The sequence below is a fragment of the Peromyscus leucopus genome, chromosome 19 (genome assembly GCF_004664715.2).
Source record: "Peromyscus leucopus breed LL Stock chromosome 19, UCI_PerLeu_2.1, whole genome shotgun sequence".
NCBI classification, from domain to species: domain Eukaryota; kingdom Metazoa; phylum Chordata; class Mammalia; order Rodentia; family Cricetidae; genus Peromyscus; species Peromyscus leucopus.
Genome location: NC_051079.1, coordinates 13,976,119 through 13,996,758, shown reverse-complemented (window position 1 = coordinate 13,996,758; position 20,640 = coordinate 13,976,119). Strand labels below are relative to the sequence as shown.

General features: G+C 48.1%; 1 protein-coding gene across 3 annotated transcripts; it reads left to right on the top strand.

Annotated features, from left to right (window-relative positions):
* The first annotated feature begins 1,074 nt into the window (after positions 1 to 1,074).
* Positions 1,075 to 16,631, top strand: Ino80c (INO80 complex subunit C). 3 transcript variants are annotated; one of them, XM_037197009.1, is made up of 5 exons: positions 1,075 to 1,306; positions 6,558 to 6,668; positions 7,833 to 7,944; positions 8,890 to 8,957; positions 14,484 to 14,615. In XM_037197009.1, the coding sequence occupies exons 1-5, from the start codon at positions 1,154 to 1,156 to the stop codon at positions 14,547 to 14,549; spliced, it is 510 nt and encodes a 169-aa protein (XP_037052904.1). In that variant the 5' UTR covers positions 1,075 to 1,153; the 3' UTR covers positions 14,550 to 14,615. The 3 variants fall into 3 exon arrangements, with proteins under 3 accessions (XP_037052904.1, XP_037052905.1, XP_028743550.1); XM_037197010.1 differs by lacking the exon at positions 14,484 to 14,615 and adding an exon at positions 15,630 to 16,631 and having other exon boundaries at positions 1,076 to 1,306; XM_028887717.2 differs by lacking the exon at positions 14,484 to 14,615 and adding an exon at positions 14,659 to 16,631 and having other exon boundaries at positions 1,078 to 1,306.
* Positions 16,632 to 20,640: the final 4,009 nt, after the last annotated feature.

Here is a 20,640-nt window from a genome sequence, read left to right as displayed (position 1 = left end):
GACAAGGAATAAGGAAAATAGATGGGGAGAGGGGAAGAGATCTGGCACAGGGAACATTTCAACACCAGAGGAGGCCTCAGTAACAGTATTGTCAGTTCCTTGTTCCCTTAACTGGTCCTTCCCCTCTGCGTCACTCTACAGTTGAGTAGAGTTTCAAACATCGATTTGTATTGCTGCTTTAGCTGCCAACTTGTAGGTAGGGATTCACCCCTTTATTCTTTACTTCACCCAAACATAATTATAATGCATCAACGACTTGCAAGTCACTGTAACTGGGGACAGATATATTTATCCCCAGTCGATAGACACAGGTGGTGGTCACCTTATTATTATGTTATTATATCCTAGCCAAAAGACATGTATCACCTAGCAGTAAGTTAGATGATGGCATAAAGGCTCTGGAGAAATACAGTGTAGTATGAGGCAAAAAACAAGGTGTGGAGCATTGAGATTCCTCAATTTAAATCTGCGACCTCCCTGACAACTGTACGTAAGATTTTGTCTGTTGATAGGCACTTGGAGAGGAGAGTGGAGAAGGTCAGGAATATCACTTGCTTGGCAACAAGTGGTCTTGGACTCCTAAAAGACTGAAGAACACTCTACCTTTCTAGTCTCTTGTGCAGTACTGATACATAAACTTCAGCACAGCTAAGAAGTAAGACCAAGCAAATAGCTCGGCAATGTTAATGCACTGATATTTAACTTCCTTTTATTCTTACACCCATCGAGATGGACACTGAGGCATCTGCCTGTAATCCTGGCATTTGGGAGGCGGAGAATTCAAAGACAACCTCGGCTACATGAGTTTGTGGCCAGCCTGGTCTACACAGAGAGTTGAGGATGGCCAGAGCTACACACAGGGAGACCCTGTCTAAAAATCAAGAAAACAAAAATTAATAGTTACTAAAAGATCTGATGGTCACTGGGGCCCTCCAGGAAGGTGCCCAGACCAGAGATCACAATCTCAACCGCAGCCACAGCTGGACCCCTTCCGACCCGGAAGAAACACTTCCGAGCCCCGCCTCCTAGGGGCAGCCAGGGAGGAGTCCGTAAAGCTCCGGGAGCATCAACACGGAAGTAACCTCCAGCCGGAAGTCCCAGGGCCGCCTGCGGAGGGGTGGGGGCGGGGAGCCGCGGGCGGAGTGCGGTCAGGATGGCGGCTCAAATCCCAATCGTGGCTGCCCCTTCTACCCCCACCATAGCCAGGAACAGCAAGAAGAGGCCGGCCAGCCCGTCCCACAACGGCAGCGGAGGGGGATACGGCGCCAGCAAGAAGAAAAAGCTGTCCGCCTCCGGCTTTGCCCAGGTACACGGTCCGCACCGCCCGGGGACGAGAGCGCATGCGCAGGCTCGAGAGGCGCCGAGGACGCTTGCGCGGGGCGGGGCGGGGCGGAGGCTGGGGCGCGTGCGCAGTCCAGCGGGGTGGTGGAGGTGGGGTGGTGAGGCTGGGTTCCCGCAGAGGCGCGTCGTAATTCCTGGTGGGAATTGGTATTCTTGAGTCATAGGTCGGACCTACGGCTTTGGTTAAAAAAAAATCACCCGCGTCATAGAGTAAAGTGGGAGGTTGTCATCGGTGTAGTGGAAGGGCCGCCCAGTTCTGTCAGGACTTGTTTTCTGTGTCTCTGCAAGGGAAGTTTGCGGGTTACCCATAGCCTATCCCGCAGATCCCCGATGGAGAGTCTGAGGGGTCGTCCCAGCGTACAACGTGGGGGAAATGCAAAGATGCTTGAGACCTGCGGCTTCTTTCTTACGTGTGCTACATCTGGAGGTTAAGATGTTGAGGTCAGGCCGGGCGGTGGTGGCGCACGCCTTTAATCCCAGCACCCTGGAGGCAGAGGCAGGCTGATCTCTGTGAGTTCCAGGACAGCCAGGGGACTGACTACACAGAAACCCTGTCTCGACAAGCCAGAAAGAAATAAAGGACAGACAGACAGAAAGCGGTTGAGGTCCATGACGAAAGTGCTGAGCACAGCGGGTTGTCACAACAGACTTCACTACAACTAGGGGAGACCAGCAGTGGTTGGGCTGTGGTCGTGCTTTTCCCACTCCTGAGCACTTTGTAAGGATGGTGATGTTCCTCAGCTTGTGTGTCGTTTGCCCAGCAACTCTGTTGGTAATTAGCACCCCTCCGCCCCTTTTTAGCATTTTATTGGGTTCCTATGTTTGCGTGCAGTGAAACCCACAAACCATGGACAGTCTCCAGATAAGAGCATTCCCGAGAGGCCCACAGAATTCCTGCTGATCTTGTCCTCATGTCTCAGCCTTGCAGTTCTGTCACTGGGCCCTTTCCTCCCTGCCAGAAGTAACCACGATTCTGACATCTCCTTCCTCAATTAGCTTTGCTTATGTACCACCCCGCCCTCCCTGAAACAGGGTCTCTATGTAGTCCCGGCTGTCGTGGAACTTGCTGTGTAGGCAAAGCGGGCCTGGAACTCAAGAGATCGCCTGTCTGAGTGCTCCACGCCTGGCTTGTATGTTTGTTTTGTTGGGTTTTTTGGTTGTTGTTTGAAACAGGATCTCATTATGTTTCTCAGGCTGGCTTAGAACTCAGTATGTTTGCAAGTTGGCCTCAAATTGCTGATCCTCCTGTTTCAGGCTCCTGAATGTTGCAGTTACAGGCATGCACTATCATGCCCAGCTCCGTTATGTACTCCTGATTTGAGTCTTCTCGAGCTGTAGCGTGTGTATTCTCTTGTAGTGTCCATGATGTGATTTAATGTTCATTTTACCGAGACCAAACAATGTAGTCACTACATTAGAATGAGTTTCTCTCTCTCTCTCTCTCTCTCTCTCTCTCTCTCTCTCTCTCTCTCTCTCTCTCTCCCCCCCTCCCTCTCTCTCCCCCCTCTCTCTCTGAGTCAGAGTCTCAACAGTGTAGCCCCTGCTGGACCTAAAACTTGTATATAGACCAGGCTAGCCTTGAACTCACAGAGATCCATCTGCCTCCCAGTGCTGGGATTAAAGACCTGTTTTACCACGCCCTGTTCTTTGTGGACCACTTGTGGTTTGGTTTGGTTTGGTTTGGTTTGAGACAGGATCCTCTAGCTATGTAGACCTTGCTGGCCTGGAAATCACTGGGTAGCCCAGACTGGTCTTGTGGCAGGCTTCCTGCCTCAGCCTCCTCATGCCTGGTATTACAGGTGTGTACCATCACACACCTGGGCTGAGTAAACGTTTCTTTCTTTTCTTTTTTCCCAACCTTTTGAGACAGTCTTGCTGTATAACCTAGGCTGACTGTAACTTCACTATGTACCCCAGGCTGGGCTTCTTAGTCCAGATTACTAGCAGATGTTTCTGTGTTTGATTCTTTTTGTTTGGTTGGTTTTTTGTTGTTGTTTTGTTTTTTAGAGACAGAGTTTCTCTGTGTAGCCCTGGCTGTACTGAAACTCTATAGACCAGGCTGCCCTTGAACTCACTGAGTCCAAATGCCTCTGCCTCCTGAGTGCTGGGATAAAGTTGTGAACCACCACCCCCAGGCTGCTATGTTGGGTTCTTAAATGATGACAAAAACCACCATCCCCTTTCTTTTAAAAACACCACAGGAGAAGACAAGGTTGTCCGAAGTCTGAGTCCCAGCCATGAGGGCTGCTGTTGGCAGAAGCCGTTTGTTTGGATTCTGTAGTTCAGCAGAGGTGGGTGGAGCCCCTGGGCCTTGCTGCCTCCAGTGTGTTACAGAAAGGGTAGTATCTCTACCCTGGGACTCACACCATCTTCTTTAGTAATGGGAAGAGGGCATAGCCCTTAGTTCTAGGCATTACTCCCCCATCTGTCTTGGGCCTTTCATGTCTCGGGGCTGGATATCCCATCTCTTAAATCTCTTAGTGTTGTCGGTACTTTCACAACATGGCAACCGTAGATCATCATCGTGTACCTTACTTTACTGCCGCAGAGCATCGTAGACTTGATTTTCCCTCTGACTAAAGGCCTTCCTGTCATCCTGACTCAGTACTGACTCGGAGACTGAATGAGAGGAACAGAGAAACGGGTGGAGTAACATGGGAGTGGGTTTAAGAGGAAAGGCAAACAGAAACCAGTGTGACTCTTGGGGTTGACCCGGCTAGAAATGGCATAGAGCCCTCCACTGCTGGAGAAGCAGTAGCCCTTCCGTCATACAAAGCAAGTGCTCCACCACAGAGCTAATTCCCAGACTGTCAGTCCCTCCTGACCGCTTCCCTAGGCTGCTGCCCCGAACAGCAAACTGTGGCCACCCACACCCCCATGACAGTCAGCAGAAGCACTTGGTTTTGTGGGGTGACCTCTCCCTGGTAGAACTTTACATCCACCTGTCTCATCCACACTGACTTGCTGCAGTGAGTGCCTTTCCCAGGGGCTCTGGAGACACTCCGCCCACCCCGTCTCAGGAAATAGCATTGCCCCTGGAGGATGGGGCAGTGGACGTGGCCACACTCTGTCCACGGCACTCTTGTTGCTGTCATCGTTGGAGGTGTTAAGGCCCTGTTTTGTTTTTGTCTTTGTTTTTGTTTTCTTTTCTCTTTAGCCCCTTTGCTTCCTTAGCTTTTCAGCTTGTTCGTCCCAGATGACCTCCTTCCTCCTGCCTGGCAGGCCTCCTGAGATCCTCCACTTGCCTCTAATTAGCAGCTTGTCCTTTCTCCTTCCGCCCTGGATCACAGCCTCTTCAAACATGGATTTCAGGGAGCCGGCTCAGTGAGAAGTGCTGGTGTAGAGTGCACCTGCACTTTCACGTACGCACAAATAAACAGAGAAATATAAGAGCGACTTCGGGGTCAGTTTCTTTCTTTGGTTTTTCGAGACAGGGTCTCTGTGTAGCCCTGGCCATCCTGGAACACACTCTGTAGACCAGGCTGGCTTCAAACTCAGAGATCCGCCTGCCTCTGCCTCTCCAGCGCTGGGATTAAGGGCGTGCACCACCACCTCTCAGCTTCAGTGTGAGTTTCTTAAGGCTTAAAGTTTTGCCTAATGCTGGGAAGATTGGAGTGATGGAGGATGACGGGGGAACAGTCCACACTAAGGAGTAGTGTGAGCAGAGCAGAGGAGTCCAGGCCCGTGCGGAGACCCTGGAGAGGAGTTTGGGAAGGTGTTTGAGGAGAGACCTTTCTGAGATCTGTTGTGACAGTGAATGGCCCTTTCTACCCATTTGAGGTCACTTGCGCGCGCACACACACCCCTTATAGAGTTACATGTGCACTTTCTCAGGAAGACAATCTTCACTCCTCCAAGCACTCAACAGAAATGAGAACATGGCAGCTGTTCTAGTTTGATGTCTTTCTTTGGGGGGAGGTTTTGTTTGAGATAGGATCTCACTATGTAGCTTACATAACACACCTGTTATGTAGACCAGGCTGGTCTCAGACTCACAGATTTGCCTGCTTCTGTCTCTGAAGTGCTGAGATTGAAAGCCTATGTTACCATAGGCTTGATTTCTGTTTCTATGATAAGCACCATGACAAAAAGTAACTCATGGTAGGAAAGGTAGGTGCACATGTATGACAGCCCTGTTTATAATTGAACATTGAAAACGGACCAAATGTTCAACAGAAAAATGATAAATAGGTTTTAACACATCCATGTAGTGAATTCTACTCTGCTGAGAAAGAGGGGAAATTGGTGAAGCTAACCACTGAGCCGCCATATGAAGGCATCAAAACTCCGTTCTGACCTAAAGGGGCTAGGTACAAGCCACATACGGTCAGATTTCTCTTGGAAGAAGTTCTGGAAGAAGTGCAAGTGATGTAGAAGAACCAGAACCTTGGTTGCCCTTGGGACTGGAAGGGATTGTCCAAGAAGGGACAAAAGAGTGTTCTGGAATGGTGGGTGTATTCAGTGTCTTGGGAAGGATTTGGTGGTACCAGTGTCAATATTGGAAACTCAGCGAACCTCTACCTGACATTTCACTCCGCAGAGACAATGCCTCTGTTCCTAAAATGTTTGTTTTGGAATTGGGTTACAAGCCAGACATCGTTCTTCCTTCTGCCACCTTTTTCTGTGGTTGTTAGTGTAAAGGTTTGTTTTAAAGCTGTTTGACGGGACAGCGTTCCAGCTACAGCCAGCGGCCCCACGTCCTTCCAGCTTCCTCTCCTTTTTCAGACTTCCCGTGTCCCCTTGTCCCCAAATGCAGACTAGCTCCAGCCTGGGTTTTCTGACCACGTTAGACCCTTGAGGTCCAGACTCTAAGGCCAGCCTTCCTATTTCAAGACACAGTTGACAATCATCAAGATACAAGGACTATGTGGCATCATGGAATAAATTTAAGTTGAAAAGTTGTGTGCTGTGTAACCTTACACCAGTCCTCCTGGGCCTCAGTTTTCTCTAAGATGGGGGTAATCGCACCTCTGTAGCAGCTGTCAGAATTAGTGAGACAGCCGTCCTGAGCTTGGCACTAGGGGAACCAGGAAGCCTGGCCCCTGGGGTCCCGCTGCTGTGTCTGCTGTGGTTCTTGCTTACGCAGACAGTGTTGCCAGCCTCCGGGGCAGGCTACCTGCTGGAGCCCCGGACCCTGGCTTGTCTGTCTTGTTGAGAGCAGACATGAGGAGCCCGTCTGGCTTCAAAGATTTTTTTTTTTCTTTCTGTATTTTAAGGGTGTCAGCATTGAAGCCATGAGTGAGAATAAAATGGCGTCCTCTGATTTTAGTTCGGGGCCTGTGGAAAAAGCTGCCAAACCGCTGCCATTTAAGGATCCCAACTTCGTGGTAAGCATGTTAGGTGTTATACAAATATAGAGGTGAACAGCTGTACCTCAGCCTGCGAAGTAGCTGGGCCTGAGGTGGATCTGAAGTCCGCTTCTCCCTCAGTTCCATTTGCCATCCCCTCCCATGGGCTGTTGACGACAGGGGTAGGAAGGTGGGGGTGGAGATGGGGGGGTTGGGGAAGTGGGGTGGGTGGGGAGTGGAGGGGGTGGGGGAATATGGGATGGGACTGGAAAGGCCCTTCGCGATCTCCCAGTGTTCCAGGCCTTTTCAGAATTCCCCAGACAATAGAACTTTGAGGATGCATCTTTTCCATGATTGTTTCCCTACGCTTTTTATTGGCCTTAAATTTTAAAAGAAGTTTGAAATAGTTAACTAAAATAGGAGCACCCCTCACTAATTCCTTTAAATACCTTTCGTTCACGAGGGCTATATTAAATAATCAGCTTTAGTGACCCAAATTATACCCTTAAAGGTTTTTTTTTTTTAAATTAATGAGTCTTGGCAGTCCATTGTAACCAGGGTCTGCAAATGTGTTAGTAGTCTTTTCCATTTCGCCTTTTAATCTTTATAGCACAAAAAGAAATTTCCAGAAGGCTTGCCATACCATGATTGAAGCCTGTTTGGGTTTTCCTGGACCACTGGTGATTAGGAGGCAGAGTGACACACCCTCAGAGGGGTTTAGGGATGTAATCTCGAGATGAAGTCCAACTTGGTGGTAAACTTATTTTAAAGGGATGAGATCATAAGTGAATTCAACTAGGTTGAACCCAGTGAAGAATTTGCTTTCCTGTGTGCACGCTGAAAAATAGCCATTTATTTCTGTTCTATCACCAGCAAACTCGTGGGTTTAGACAGCCCCCGAACGATGTTCTCAGTTTGCTTATTTATAGTTTTGGTTATTTGTTTTTTGGGGTCTCTTATAGCTCAGGCTGGCCTCAAACTCACCCTGTAACTGAAGCTGGCCTTGAATTCCCAGTTCTGCCTCTGCTATGAATAGCTAAAAAACCATGTTCTTTTAACAAAGATTGAAGTGTGCAGTGAGGTATTTTCGAAGGTCTCAGCAGCACAGATAGTTGCTTACAGACCGAGAGGTGCCGGGCCGCCTCAGGTTTCCCAGGCGCACCTTCCACTGACTCTTCTCCTCGAACCCACTTTTAATTCCAGCACTCCGGCCACGGCGGCGCAGTAGCTGGCAAGAAGAACAGAACCTGGAAGAACCTCAAACAGATCCTCGCTGCTGAAAGGGCGTTGCCATGGCAACTGAATGATCCTAACTGTGAGCTGTCTAGAGCCTTCCCTGTGTTTGTAATGCAGACGGGAACTTCCTTACAACAAGCCTACGTTATTTGCTCGTGTTTGTGTTATTGCGGGGAAAATGTTCTCAGCCCGAGAACTGTACAGTGGCACCCATCCAGGGATATTATGCATGCAGCTCTCTTTTCACTGAGTCTGTTTGTTTGTGTTGTCACGGGTGTGTAGTTTACTAAAGCCATTCACATGTCACTAAGTCATTTACTACAATTTCAGTCTGGAGAAGTAGGTCCCACTGTGATAATGATGATGTTCCTATTAGACCTCTCATTTAAAGATCTACTCTTTAAATTTGTGTTCACAAACAACGTAGCCCACCTGTAATGTGAGATTCGGGAGAATCTCCAGCAAGCAGCTCACAGGCCACACGCTTACTCTCTGAGTAAGTACCTCCTGCTGTCATATGTCCAGACCTGGGCAAAACCCGTTAGATGTTCTGCTCAACTGCTCTGGAAACTTGAGGTTCCAGGATCTCTCCACCTCCTGTCCTGCTGTGCGTCTTTCATGGGGTGACTCAGATGGTGACAAGTTAGTCATCTGGGTGTGGACCACTTGAGCCTGGGTGTGTGGATCCAGTTAGTGGCTGTGTGGCCTCTCATCACCAGGAGCCCGTGTTAGCTGGAGACTGTGAAATATCCTGCGGGTAGACGAACCTGGCAGTTTCACTGGGGCAGCTTGTCTCTGGCGCAGGGCAGGACCCTAGCTGAGGCCTGCACTTAGTCTGTGACATACTGTGCTGTTTTTGAGACACCTCCCTTACTTCCCTGGTTAATCCCTGGAGGCTTCTGTAAGAGTGTAATCACAAAGGAAAACTTCAGGACCATTACCAGGTGTTAGCTTAGAATAAAGGAGAAGGAATTGGGATATTTTGAAGGTTATTTGGTCATCTCTTCTCTTTTCTTCTTTTTAGACTTTAGTATTGATGCTCCCCCGTCCTTTAAGCCCGCTAAGAAGTATTCTGATGTTTCAGGCCTTCTTGTGAGTATAATTACATCTGTCTACGTTAGTATTAAATATAAGATTTCACAGTCATGTCTGTCTAAACTGTTGGTCTTGCCTGGAGTTCAGGCTGTGACCTGAGTGTCTGTGTGGGCAGTCTGGAGAGGCCATTGCACCAGAAAACAAGACAGAATTTTCACTTCTTTTTTTCCCTGACAGTTAACTGTATGAGACAACATGAATGAAACAGCCATTTCTGTGTTAACTCTTAAGGTTTTAAAATACTGATTTCACACAATTGGAGAAATTAAAAAATATTTAAAAAAATATTCTGGGCTGATGACGTAGCTCAGGGTAGAGCACCTGCCTAGCATGCCCAACACCATCGAGTGAATCTTTAAGTCAGAACAGACCAACACAAATTTCTACGCCTTTTCTCAAGTGAAGCAGTATATGTAACCCACATATCTAAAAGAGCCGGAACCCCTCTCTCCATGTGGCCTCTGTGGATGTGGTCCTCTCTACCTCACTGCCATGACCCCTCTAGTGCTTCTCCAGCAGAGCTGGAGGGCTGGGATTGAGGCAGGTGCTGACCCCCGGGCACTGAGAGCCTGCTCCCACTCTGGCCAAACAGAGTGCCTGCAGAACCTGCAGAGAAATTCCAGCTCACCCTCATCCTTCTTCATCTCTTGTAAATTTGAAAAGTGAGGTTTTCCTGCAAATTACAGAAATGATGAAGCATACCACTTCTAGAATGTACCTGGATGCCATTTCTGTGCTTTGCAGTTTAATGAGGATAACTGACTCCACCATCTGTCACAGACTGGCTGGGTTAATTCTGGACATTACACCAGGAAAGTGCTGCTTCTGCCATTGTGTAATCTCCTCTCTCCGCTCCTCGTCCTTTTTATTGTTCGGTCTGAATTCATATAGCTGCATGCTTGGGCTAGGGTGTTTCTTCTCCAGAAGGACCATTTGCTCTGAACTTGGGCCCCAGTATGGTGGTGTTGAGCCAGTAAGAGGTGGGCCTGATGAACTAATGATGCTTCTTAAAAATGGGTCACATCTGGGTCAGATCCACAGGAGTGGACTGGCTTCTGCGGGAGGGGGCTGTCACGAAAAGAGCTCTTCTTCCTCTCTCTTTGCTTGCACACGTGCCTTTCCTGTGCGGGGCCGGTTCTTCTCGTCACACCATGGTGAAATGCAGCCAGGTAGGGCCCTCACCAGGATGCCAACACTGAGAGCTAACTAAGTCTCTTTTCTTCTTTAAAACATACATACACACACACACACACACACACACACACACAAAGGTGTTTTGCCTGCATGTGTGTATGTGCACCATCTGTGCTTGGTGGCCTCTGAGAACCCCTGGAGCTGGGTATCCAGCAGGTGCTCCTAACCTTTGAGCCGTCTCTCCAGCACTGTAAGCCTCATTTCTTTATAAAGCATCCAGGTGTTTTTGGATAGCAGCCCGGAATGAGCTAGAACACCATTCCAGCTTTCTTTGTGTGCAGGTTTGCATGGCATCTCTCTCATGAGGGTTTGGCCTTTGTCTGTATTTTTGTGTCTAGAATGAATTTCTTCTAGAGAGGGTCTTGCTTTATACCCAGCTGACAGTGTGACTCCAGATGATAGCTTTATGTGGTTCACATTTCAGTGACCACAACTGTGGGTGTGTAGTTGGAATTTTCTTTGGGCTGCCAACCAGCTCCCAAATAAAGACACAGAGACTTCTTATTAATTATGAATGCTTGACCTTAGCTTAGGCTTGCCCTGCTAGCTCTTTGAACCTAATTTAACCTGTTTCTCTTCATCTACGTTTTACCTCAGGGCTTTTACCTTTCTTTCTTTCTCTGTGTCCTTCCTCCTCCATGTCTGGCTGGCCCCCATTGCCTCCTTTCCTTTCTTCCTTTCTTTCCAAGCCTAAATTCCTCCTCCTACTTACTCTCCTTTCCCAGAATTCCCCCTATACCTCCTCCCTCACTATTGGCTGTTCAGCTTTTTATTAGACCAAACAGGTACCTTAGGCAGACAAGGTAAAACAGCAACACATCTTTACATAATTGAACAAATGAAACGCATCTTTACATCGTTAATATTCCAAAACATGGGTGAATTTAATGTTTTCTTTGATACGTCTGTGTGCCTTTATTTCTTGTTCCGAAACATGGGTGAATTTAATCTGTTTTCTTTGATACTTCTGTATCTCTATTCCTTGTTTTGGTTGTCTTTTGGTCTAATTTGGCATTTTTAAACACTTTGGAACAGTTTTAGGTTACAGTAAAACTGAGAAGCTCTTGGGGGTGTGTGTGTCTCTCACAGGCTCCAGATTTCACTCATTCTCTTATTAACGTCTGTGGTGCATTTGTTATGATTAGTGACCCATTAGAGATGGCATTGTTACCACAGTTTATTTCAGTTCTCCTAGTTTGGGGCCAGGTGTAGCCCAGTGATAAGCTTTGCCTCACGTGCATAGGGTGGTTGGATCCTCAACTGAGAAGCTGAGGCTGAGAGGGAGGGGAGAGAGAAGGGCAGGCTGGGAAGAGGAGGAAGGTGAAGACAAAAAGCTAAATTCCCTTAGATTTTGCCCAAGCCTAGTGTCCTGTCTAGGCTACCATATCATATTTAGTTGTCACACCTCTTTAGACCACTCTTAACTCTGGCAGTTTCTCAAATTTTCCTTGTTTTTGGCAACTTTGTCACAGGATTTTGTTTGTGTTGTTTTGAGACAGGTAGTCCTCTGGCTACTTCTCTAGCTAGTCCTGAACTCCTGAGCTCACACGATCCTCTGCCTCAGCCGCATAAGTGCTGGGTTAAAGGCAGATGCCGACGCAGCTGGCTGCTGGCCAGATTCTGTAGAATGCTCCGCTACGGGACTGTCACGTGCTTTCCTCACGAGGGTACCAGGCTAAGTGGGCATTTAATTTTTATTTATGCCCCCTTTAAAAAGGCTGGATGGTTGCCCTCCTAGACCTAAAGCTCCTCTTTCCACACTATGGGTTTATTTTCAGCACTACACTGCTTTGTCTGGAGTGTGAGGCTCCTGCACTAATCCCTTTCCAGTGCATTCTTGTTCTTGGTTGCCATGTTTACCGTGTGTAAGACGACACAAAATAGGCTGCTGTTCGTTCTTGCTTTGGTTATCTCTTAGAGAAACAAATTTTTTAAAGAACTTTTTGTTTATTCTATTTCCAGCTTTTTGTCACTGGGTTGAGTATGTCTGTCTAGCAATCTGATCCCACAGCTTTTTACTGGAGTTACTTCCTGCCTCCCCATGACTGCCGTTTTCTCGGTCATTGGTCTTGTCTGTTGGATGTGTTCTTCGCTCATTTCAGTGGTTGTCGGAGGCAGGAAAGCTGATGTGACCCCAGTCACTGTTGGGTCCTGGAATGAGACTCCGGCCCTGTGTCATTTTGAGCAGCAAGAGTCATGGTTTATGAACAGACTCAGAAGCCTGGTCCTTGGCATGTCCACTGTCCCCTCAACCACGGCTAGCTGCTGTGAGCTGCTACAGTGCGTCTCACCTGTGAAGAGGCATAGCATCATTTTGAAGGACATTATTCCAGGTCTCTGGGGCATCAGCAGAGGTCTTCACACACACACACACACACACACACACACACACACACACATTACCTCAGCTCTGAATATAAGAATTAAGAACATATGAAAAACCCTACTCCCAAACTACTGACAGACAGTCCTTTAAAAGAAGTGGGGAAGAGTCAGGCAGTGACAGAGGAAATATGTGTGATCAGGCAGGTTGCACCCTCACTAGTAGCTGGAAAAAGACCATCAGATGGAAGGACTGAGAAAGTTTGGTTGTGTATTCAGCCTGGATGCAAAGAAATTGTGTGTTCATACACGGCTCTTTGGGAGCAGGAAGAGTATTGATGCAGCAACCTTGAATGACAGTTTGGCAATTTTTCTTCTTAAAAAACAAACAAACAAAATCTATGACTTGGCAATTTGCCTTCTATGCAGCTCCCTGGAGAAGTAGGATGTGCAAGGAACTTAGGCAGAAATGTTTCAGGCTGGCAAGATGGCTCAGAGGTTAAGAGCACTGGCTGTTCTTCCAGAGGCCCTGAGTTCAATTCCCAGCAACCACATGGTGGCTCACAACCATCTGTAATGAGATCTGGCTCCCTCTTCTGGCCTGCAGGCATACATGCAGACAGAACACTGTATACATAATAAATAAATAAATAAACCTTAAAAAAAAGATGTAAAAAAGAAATGTTTCTGGGAGACTATTTGCAAAGTGGTTGGAGGTCCCATGAAAGTCTTTCATTGAGATGTGTTCCTGTTATTCTGTGAGCCGGATCCATGTGGAACAACATGGATGAAGTTTTAGGGTACATTCTTGACTAGAAGATGCCAAGTGATGTGGATTGTATGGTAAAGACACACACATACACACACACTCTCTCTCTCTCTCTCTCTCTCTCTCTCTCTCTCTCTCTCTCTCTCTCTCTCTCTTTCTCGGCTTGGTTTGTTTAGTAAGGGATAAATTTTGAAAGTCTGGAAGGGCTCCCAACTGACAGTGGCTTCCTTGGGGGAAGCAAAAGACTTGGAGGTAGAAGACACTGGTAAAGGATCCTTTCACTCTGTGAAATGCTTTCATTTTATTTTTTAGATGACAGGCTAGTTCATCTTGCTTGGGCGCAGGAGGAAGGCATGGATGTGTGTGTGTGTCACACCTGTGTTTTACAAAGCTATGATGAGTGTTGTTCTAGAGGCTCCTGGGGGGTGGTGAACACCGCCTGTCATCCTCAAGTTGGGGCAAGGCCTAAGCAGTGTGCTGAGTCCCCGTGGGCAGGCAGCCTGTCTTTTCTTCCAGTCTCAAGGGACAGTCCAGAGGAGGGTGGGATATTCTTTACTCATCTGGCTCAGGGGCTCAGTTTGGCTTACTCCTTTCTATTCAGAGCACAGCATGTTGGCTCCTGGGTCCATTCTGTTCCAGCTATTGTTTGTGACGATTTTATCTGTGCCACAAGACCTCGGTATTCTAAATTGTTTATATAGCAGCCTTCTCGGTGTGAGGTGTGAACTCGAGTGGCCACCCTCAGCTCAGGGTGGTGGTGGAGTGAGGCTGCCACATAGGGAGCCACAGCGAGGCTGAACCATAGGTTTATCTGTGGAGCCAGATAATCCAAGCCCAATTCCTGTTGCATCCTTCCGAGAATGTGAGGCTGGCTCCCCCCCACCCCCACCCCGCCAGAGCGCTCACCTCACTACTGCACAGCCGCAAGCTCTCCGAAGCGGCTTTGTTACTGTTGTTCACATCAAGCCTTTTCCTCTATTGCTGTCATCAAAGGAAACGTAATCCACAGGAGACAGCGTCGGGCAGCATTCCTTCCCGGCCTTAGGTTTCTCTCTGCCCCTGTCCCTGAGCCTCAGGAGGGGTGAGAGATGTCCACTTAGGACTGAGCACTCGGCTGTCACTTACTGTCAGCGCTGTGACCGGTTCTGAGTCTCTGCAGAGGTGGGAGTTAGAGGGCAGGGGGATGTGACCATTGGGAAGTGAGTTTTGGATCTGATGGGCTGTTCCTCTTCCTCCAGACTGTCCCCTGGAGTGCCCCTCCTTGCCAAAGTGAGCAAAGTGTTCTTGTTGGCAGTGAAACATAACGAAGATGTGTTTTACGCTGAGTAAAGTAGGAAAAGATTAAAGTTTGTCCTTAAAATATCCCCACCACCAACAGCTTCCTGTCCTCCCCTCTGCCTGCTTCCCACCCAGGCCAACTACACAGACCCCCAGAGCAAGCTGCGGTTCAGCACCATCGAAGAGTTCGCCTACATTCGCAGGCTGCCGTCTGACGTGGTCACAGGCTACCTGGCCCTGAGGAAGGCCACGAGCATCGTTCCCTGAGCCTGAGGACTGAGATGAAGAGGACGTGGCCTCCAAACCAGGCCCTGCACTTGTGATTTTGTTTCATGGAAACAGACATGTTCTGCTGTCAGTCTGAGAGTGTCAGCTCTGTGCCTTGGAAAGAATGACTTACCATGAGGGTCTTTCTGGCTTTTTTTTCCCCTCCAGGTTTTTCCCTTTCTGGTTTTTTTTTTTTTTTTTTTCCATCTCATCTTTGACTTCAGATGTTGACTCAAGTGAAAATTGTTTGATAAGAAAATACAGTAAAAATTATGCTTTTAAATTAACCCAAGCAAGTCCCTGAATTTTACTTGAAAGTTGCCAACCCTTGTCCAACATTTTCAAAGAATGTGCAATGAAGACCCAGTTCTCGATTGTCCTGAAGCCTAGCGAGCATGTTGGCCCTTCCCTGGATCAGAAGCGTCTGTCTGTCTGTCTGTCTGTTTTCCACTGTGCTGTCAGGAGTTTGGACATTCTGATTGACTTCACCCATCATGGCATGTCTGCTGGCGATTGTCTCTGCTACATGGTGAATTGAGGCACTGGCCTCCGGGCCCCAAAGGATAAATTCAGCTCGTAAAAGGAAAAGTAATTAACCAGATCAAAGAAACAGGTTTTGGAGGCTTAGCACTTAAGAGCACTTGTTGCTTTTGTGGGGGACCCAGGTTTGGTTCCTAGCACTCACGAGGTGACTCACAACTATCTCTAGCCCCAGGTCCAGGACACCCAGTACCCTCTCCTGACCTCTGAGTACACCGGGCATGCACATGCATACATGCAGCAAACCGTCACACATATAAAAATAATATATTTTTTAAAAATCGTATTTTCTTCTTCAGACCACACTGATGTCCAAGCTGCTCTGTCGTGAGTCCTTCTAATACATGCTGCATGTCTTCATTATAAGAGAGGAGCCCTGCGGTGTGCTTCAGAGTGGCCAGATGTTAGAGATGCACCTTGCGGAGCTGGGGTGAGGAAGGCTGTGCACTGTAGTTGCTTTCCTCCCAATGACCAAATGCCTGGCAGGAGAAATACACGTCCCTTGCTGTGGGAAAGGCGTGACAACGGATCGGGAGTCAGTTGGCCACACTGCATCCATGGTCACGTAGCAGAGAACAGACAAGAAGGGAGGCTGGACTAAAACACCTCAAGGCCTGCCTCTAGTGACCCACTTCCTCCTGAGGGGCTCCACCACCGTGGCACAACTCAACCTTCCAAAACTTTGCCACCCACCACTGGGCACCAAGGGCTCACATGTATTTTATGTTGAAATCATGACACCGTGTCTCCCGAGTTAAAGCATGTGTACATCCTGACTTCAAGTGTGTTTTGTAGCTGGTGATGGTACCTAACTTAGGGCATTCCATCATCAAATAGCACAGGTGCCCTCTGGAGAGGTCACAAATGATGCCTTATTATATGAAACAATGTTATTTCCAATAAAGTTCTCATCTGAGAGAAGGTGTGAGCCTTATTTGGATCTTGGTTCAAACAAAAAGCTTAAAATATTTCTGAGACAATTATAAACTTGATAGATTTTGATGTGTGAAGATATATAGGGATATTTATGAATAATTTTAATTGGAATGCTGGTATCATAATGTTAAAGGAAAGGGTTCATATTTTGGAGACAAAGGCCAACTTAGCATTAATGGACAGAGCAATGTGATATCTGCGATGTGTTTTAGGATGACGTGGGAGAGAGGAAATGGATGGAAGTAGTGTTGAAACAAATTGGCCGTGAGTCAACTATTGTGTACCAAGTACACGGAAGTTCATTACATCATCCAACTCTGTATGTATTTTAATTTCTCCATAATAAACTTAACAAGGACGCCGTATTTTTTATTACTAGCAGTTGAATAGAGAAAATACCCAGTTTCTGAAGCTTCTCACACGAAGAGCTGATTAGGGAGAAAGAGCCATAAGTCAGTGACACTGTCCTCTCAGTGCTCCGAATCGAGGTCATCTTTGCTCTGCTGTCTTGGAGTCAGAGAATTGTGTGGGTCAGCTTTCTGTCGCTGTGACAGAAACACCTGAAAAGTTAGCACACTCATGATCCAATCACCTCGAAGTGAGCTGCCATCCAGGGACCAAGCCTTCAACGCATAAGCCTTTTGTGGGAGTGGGGGCATTAGCAGCTTCTTGGGTATAGTAAATCATACGAGACAGGGTTTGGGATGCATCAGGATGGCTTTCTGTGGCTTGGGGAAACACCTGTCAATTGTATTCCTGACAGAAGCTGCACATGAAGTCTGGAATCTGTCAGCACAAATCCAGCTGTGCCGTCTCTACAGAACTTCCCAGACAGCTGAGCAAAGAGCACGGCAGAAACAGATGAACTGATACATCCAGAACATCATATTCAATGTCTGGCATTGTCCCTGAAGGGACTTTTCTTTAGAAAAACCAGAAACTCATCTTTATCTTTAGCCAGCGGTTTCCTCCCATGTTGTCCAGAGAGATAACAGTCATCAAGGCCCAGGCTGGCTTGCCGCAAAAAGCCCTTGTAATATTCCACATTGCAAAACCCCGGGCTGCACTCACCAGCGTTCATCCAGCAAACACAGGAGGAAATTAGATCTTCAAAGTGCCAAGCACAGGCAAGCTGTTGGGGTGAAAGGAACGACCGGCCGGCCCTGGACTTCAGCTGGGCTTGTGCCTGACTAAGAAAGGAGAGGAGGAGACACTCTCTAGTTAGGGTTTCTGGGACTGTGATGAGGCACCATGACCAAAGCAACTTGGGGAGAAAAGGTTCATTTCAGCTTACACATCCAGGTCACTACGGGAAGTCACTGGAGGCAGGAGCTGATGCCGAGGTCATGGAGAATTGCTGCTTACTGGCTTGCTCTCCATGGCTTGCTCTGCCTTCTTTCTTATAGAACCAGGACCACCAGCCCAGGGAAGGCTGCACTCACAATTGGACTGGGCTCTCCCCCATCAATCACTAAATTAAGAAAATGCCCCACAGGCTTGGCCACAGCTCTATCTTCAGAGGCGTTTTCTCAGTTGAGGTTCCCTCCCTTCAGATAACTCTAGCTGTGTCAAGTTGGCATGAAACTAGCCAGCACGGACACCTATTGTATCTCCTGCTGCCTCATTGGATGAGCTTTCCGTCTCAGCGCTCAGACGTGGGCTTGAGTTACATTTTCTTCCACTTCTACGACTGATCAACCCTGTGGTCTAGGCCCATTTCTACTTCAGTCTTAAATTCTTAATCCTTCCTAAAATGCACATCCTGATAGACTCAAACAGTTGGGCTCAAACCGGGAAACCTCAGCAGCAGGTGACGGTCAGCCCCTGAGGTCTGGCTGGACCCTCCCCACTCCCTCAGTCTGTGCATTAAAAAGGGGGCTCTTTCCTGACCTGGACCTTCCCCTTGACTGTTTTTCTCATTCCTCTTGGATGGAAACTGGGCATCCCATGACAGAAATCTCCATGAGCTTGCCTCCGAGTCCAGCCAGCTGTTCTTATTACTGCTTACTTTAGACATGCACTCCCCCCTTTATTCTGTGCCTTTTAACAAGCCAGTTCTTTTTTATGGGCCAAAAGAAGGAGTAGATGAGCAGCTAGATAAGTAACAAAATGGGATTGAAGATGTAGCATGGGGGGGCAGAGTGCTTTGCCTAGCATGCTCAAAGCCTAGAGTCCAGCCTCAGCACTACAGAAAACCACTCCTGTGGCCCACACCTATAATCCCAGTAGAGGCAAGAACTCGGGAGGTTAAAAGTCAGCCTCAACTAGGTAGTGAGTTTGAAGTCAGCCCGGGCTATATGAGATCCTGTTTCAAAAGAAAAAAAAAAAAAAGGAAGAAATAAACATGATCTGTAACTGAGCCCCGGAGGGAGTGAGGCATGGTGGGTAGAGAGCAGAGACCCTGATGGACAAATTCCTGCAGAAGTGCTTGCTGGACCTCCTAACCATCCTTCGTTCTTTATATCTCCTTTGCTGTTCCTTGTATATCCTACCATTCATTGTCTGTTCCCCGTGGATAACAGGCCATAAACACTTAAAAGCAAACAAAAGTGAGGGCTAGTTGTCTGCTTGTGTTGGTGACGGGGCAGGGTGGGGACGGGAAGCCTTCCTACTGTAAACACAGGACTCCTGGATCCACCTGGGTTTCTTCCATGACTCAGTGGCCTCTGTTCCAACTGCAGACAAAGCCCTTCCTGGAAGAGTCGATGTTTTCCTGGCCTACAGGATGCTAGCTGCTGACAGGTGCACCCAACACAGCTCTCTCCTCACTGGGGTCAGAGGATGAGTCACATCCACCAGCCTGGCAACTGAGAGTCTTGGCTCTCTCCAGCATGCACGTGGGATGGCATGGCCTAGCGTGGTGTGGTGTGGAATACTGAAGGGTTTTTGCAGCGATCCAGTCGAGACCTTGGTGGCCAGTGATATCTCCCCTAATAACAACCGGGGAGGAAACTGGTGGCTAGAGATAAAGACGAGAGCTTCTGGTCTTTCCAAAGAAAGAGTCCATCCAAGGACAACACCAGCCCCTGACAACGGTGCCTCGGAAGAGCTCATCTGCGCAGTTGCCCACACTTCTTGCTCGACTGTGTGGTAGGTTTGGTAGAGAAACTGCACCCGGAGGATGTGTGCGCTGAGTACTCATTCACCTTTCTGTGACGGAAGCAGTCGCAGGGACATTGGGTCACCCACACAGGAAACACGGTCTGAGCCTGCCTGGGCCTCTAGGAAGGAGGAGAGGTAGGGAGGGTGTGTGCTGACTCCACAGGCTTCCACCACTGATCCCGACCACTTCCCTTCCACCATAGTGCAGTGCGGCACCAAACCCTGCTGACACCATGCTCCTCCACTTCCAGCCTCCAGAACCAGGAGGACAACGAACTTCTGTTGTGTATAATTCACTCAGTATGTGGTGTTCTGATATAGCAACAGAAGGCAGATCATCACGAATGCCATTTCATAGTTTAAAAAAAGGAAGAAAATATGTCAAGGAGGTCATAGGTGAATTCTAGGGAGGGAGGGGATTGTTTGGGGTGGGGGTGGCCAAGAAGGTGATCTTAAATGTTTGGAAAGAGAGAGAGAGAAAAATTTGACTTAGCTCAAGATTAAAAGATTGCTGATATTTTCCCCTGGAACTCGGGCTCACACACTTGATGTGGGGACCCCCCACTACTGCTTTGCTCCATAAGTCCACCTTCTCCATCAGGACATGGGGTACCCTCTGTCCCTGAGTCAGAGAGCTTCAGCCTTTCCTGGCAGGCCATGGCCACTCCTAGGAGAGCACAGAGCATCTGTTCTCATGTGTGTCTCATGCTCACCACAGTCCAGAGTGCTCGCCTCATACCCAGGAAACCTGAAGTTCAAGGGTGAGACAGTTCAGCTCCTAGGGAGCAGGGAGGGTCCCAGGACACCACAGCCCCTGCCTCCCCTGAAGAAGATTGGTCTGGAGCTGCCTGAAGAGGGTAAGGAGGAGACAGGGACTCTGCCTGGGTAAGCACACCCAAATCATCCTCCATGCGTGATCCCACACTGCAGTGACGACACCCAGGAATTCAGTCAGATGTGTCTAGATCAGTGGTGCTCGACCTTCCTAATACGGCGACCCTTCAATACAGTTCCTTAAGCTGTGGTGACCCCCAACCGTAAAATGACTTTTGCTGCTACTTCATGACTGTAATTTTGCTAGTGTTATGAATCGTCATGTAAATAGCTGATAGGCAAGATATCTGATAATGGAGCATGACAACCCATGGGGGTCACGACCCATAGGTTGGGAAACACTGGTCTAGATGTTGCTGAAGGGGTGAAATTGATCTTTTGAGATGATTAATTTGAAATTAATGATTCAGGGGGGCTTGAATTAACTGTGTTGCCCAC

Coding starts and splice junctions, on each gene's coding strand:
- Ino80c (XM_028887717.2), top strand. CDS start 1,154: ATGGCGGCTCAAATCCCAATCGTGGCTGCCCCTTCTACCCCCACCATA. Junction 1,307..6,557: donor CCGCCTCCGGCTTTGCCCAG/GTACACGGTCCG, acceptor CTGTATTTTAAG/GGTGTCAGCATTGAAGCCAT. Junction 8,958..14,658: donor CTGATGTTTCAGGCCTTCTT/GTGAGTATAATT, acceptor CTTCCCACCCAG/GCCAACTACACAGACCCCCA.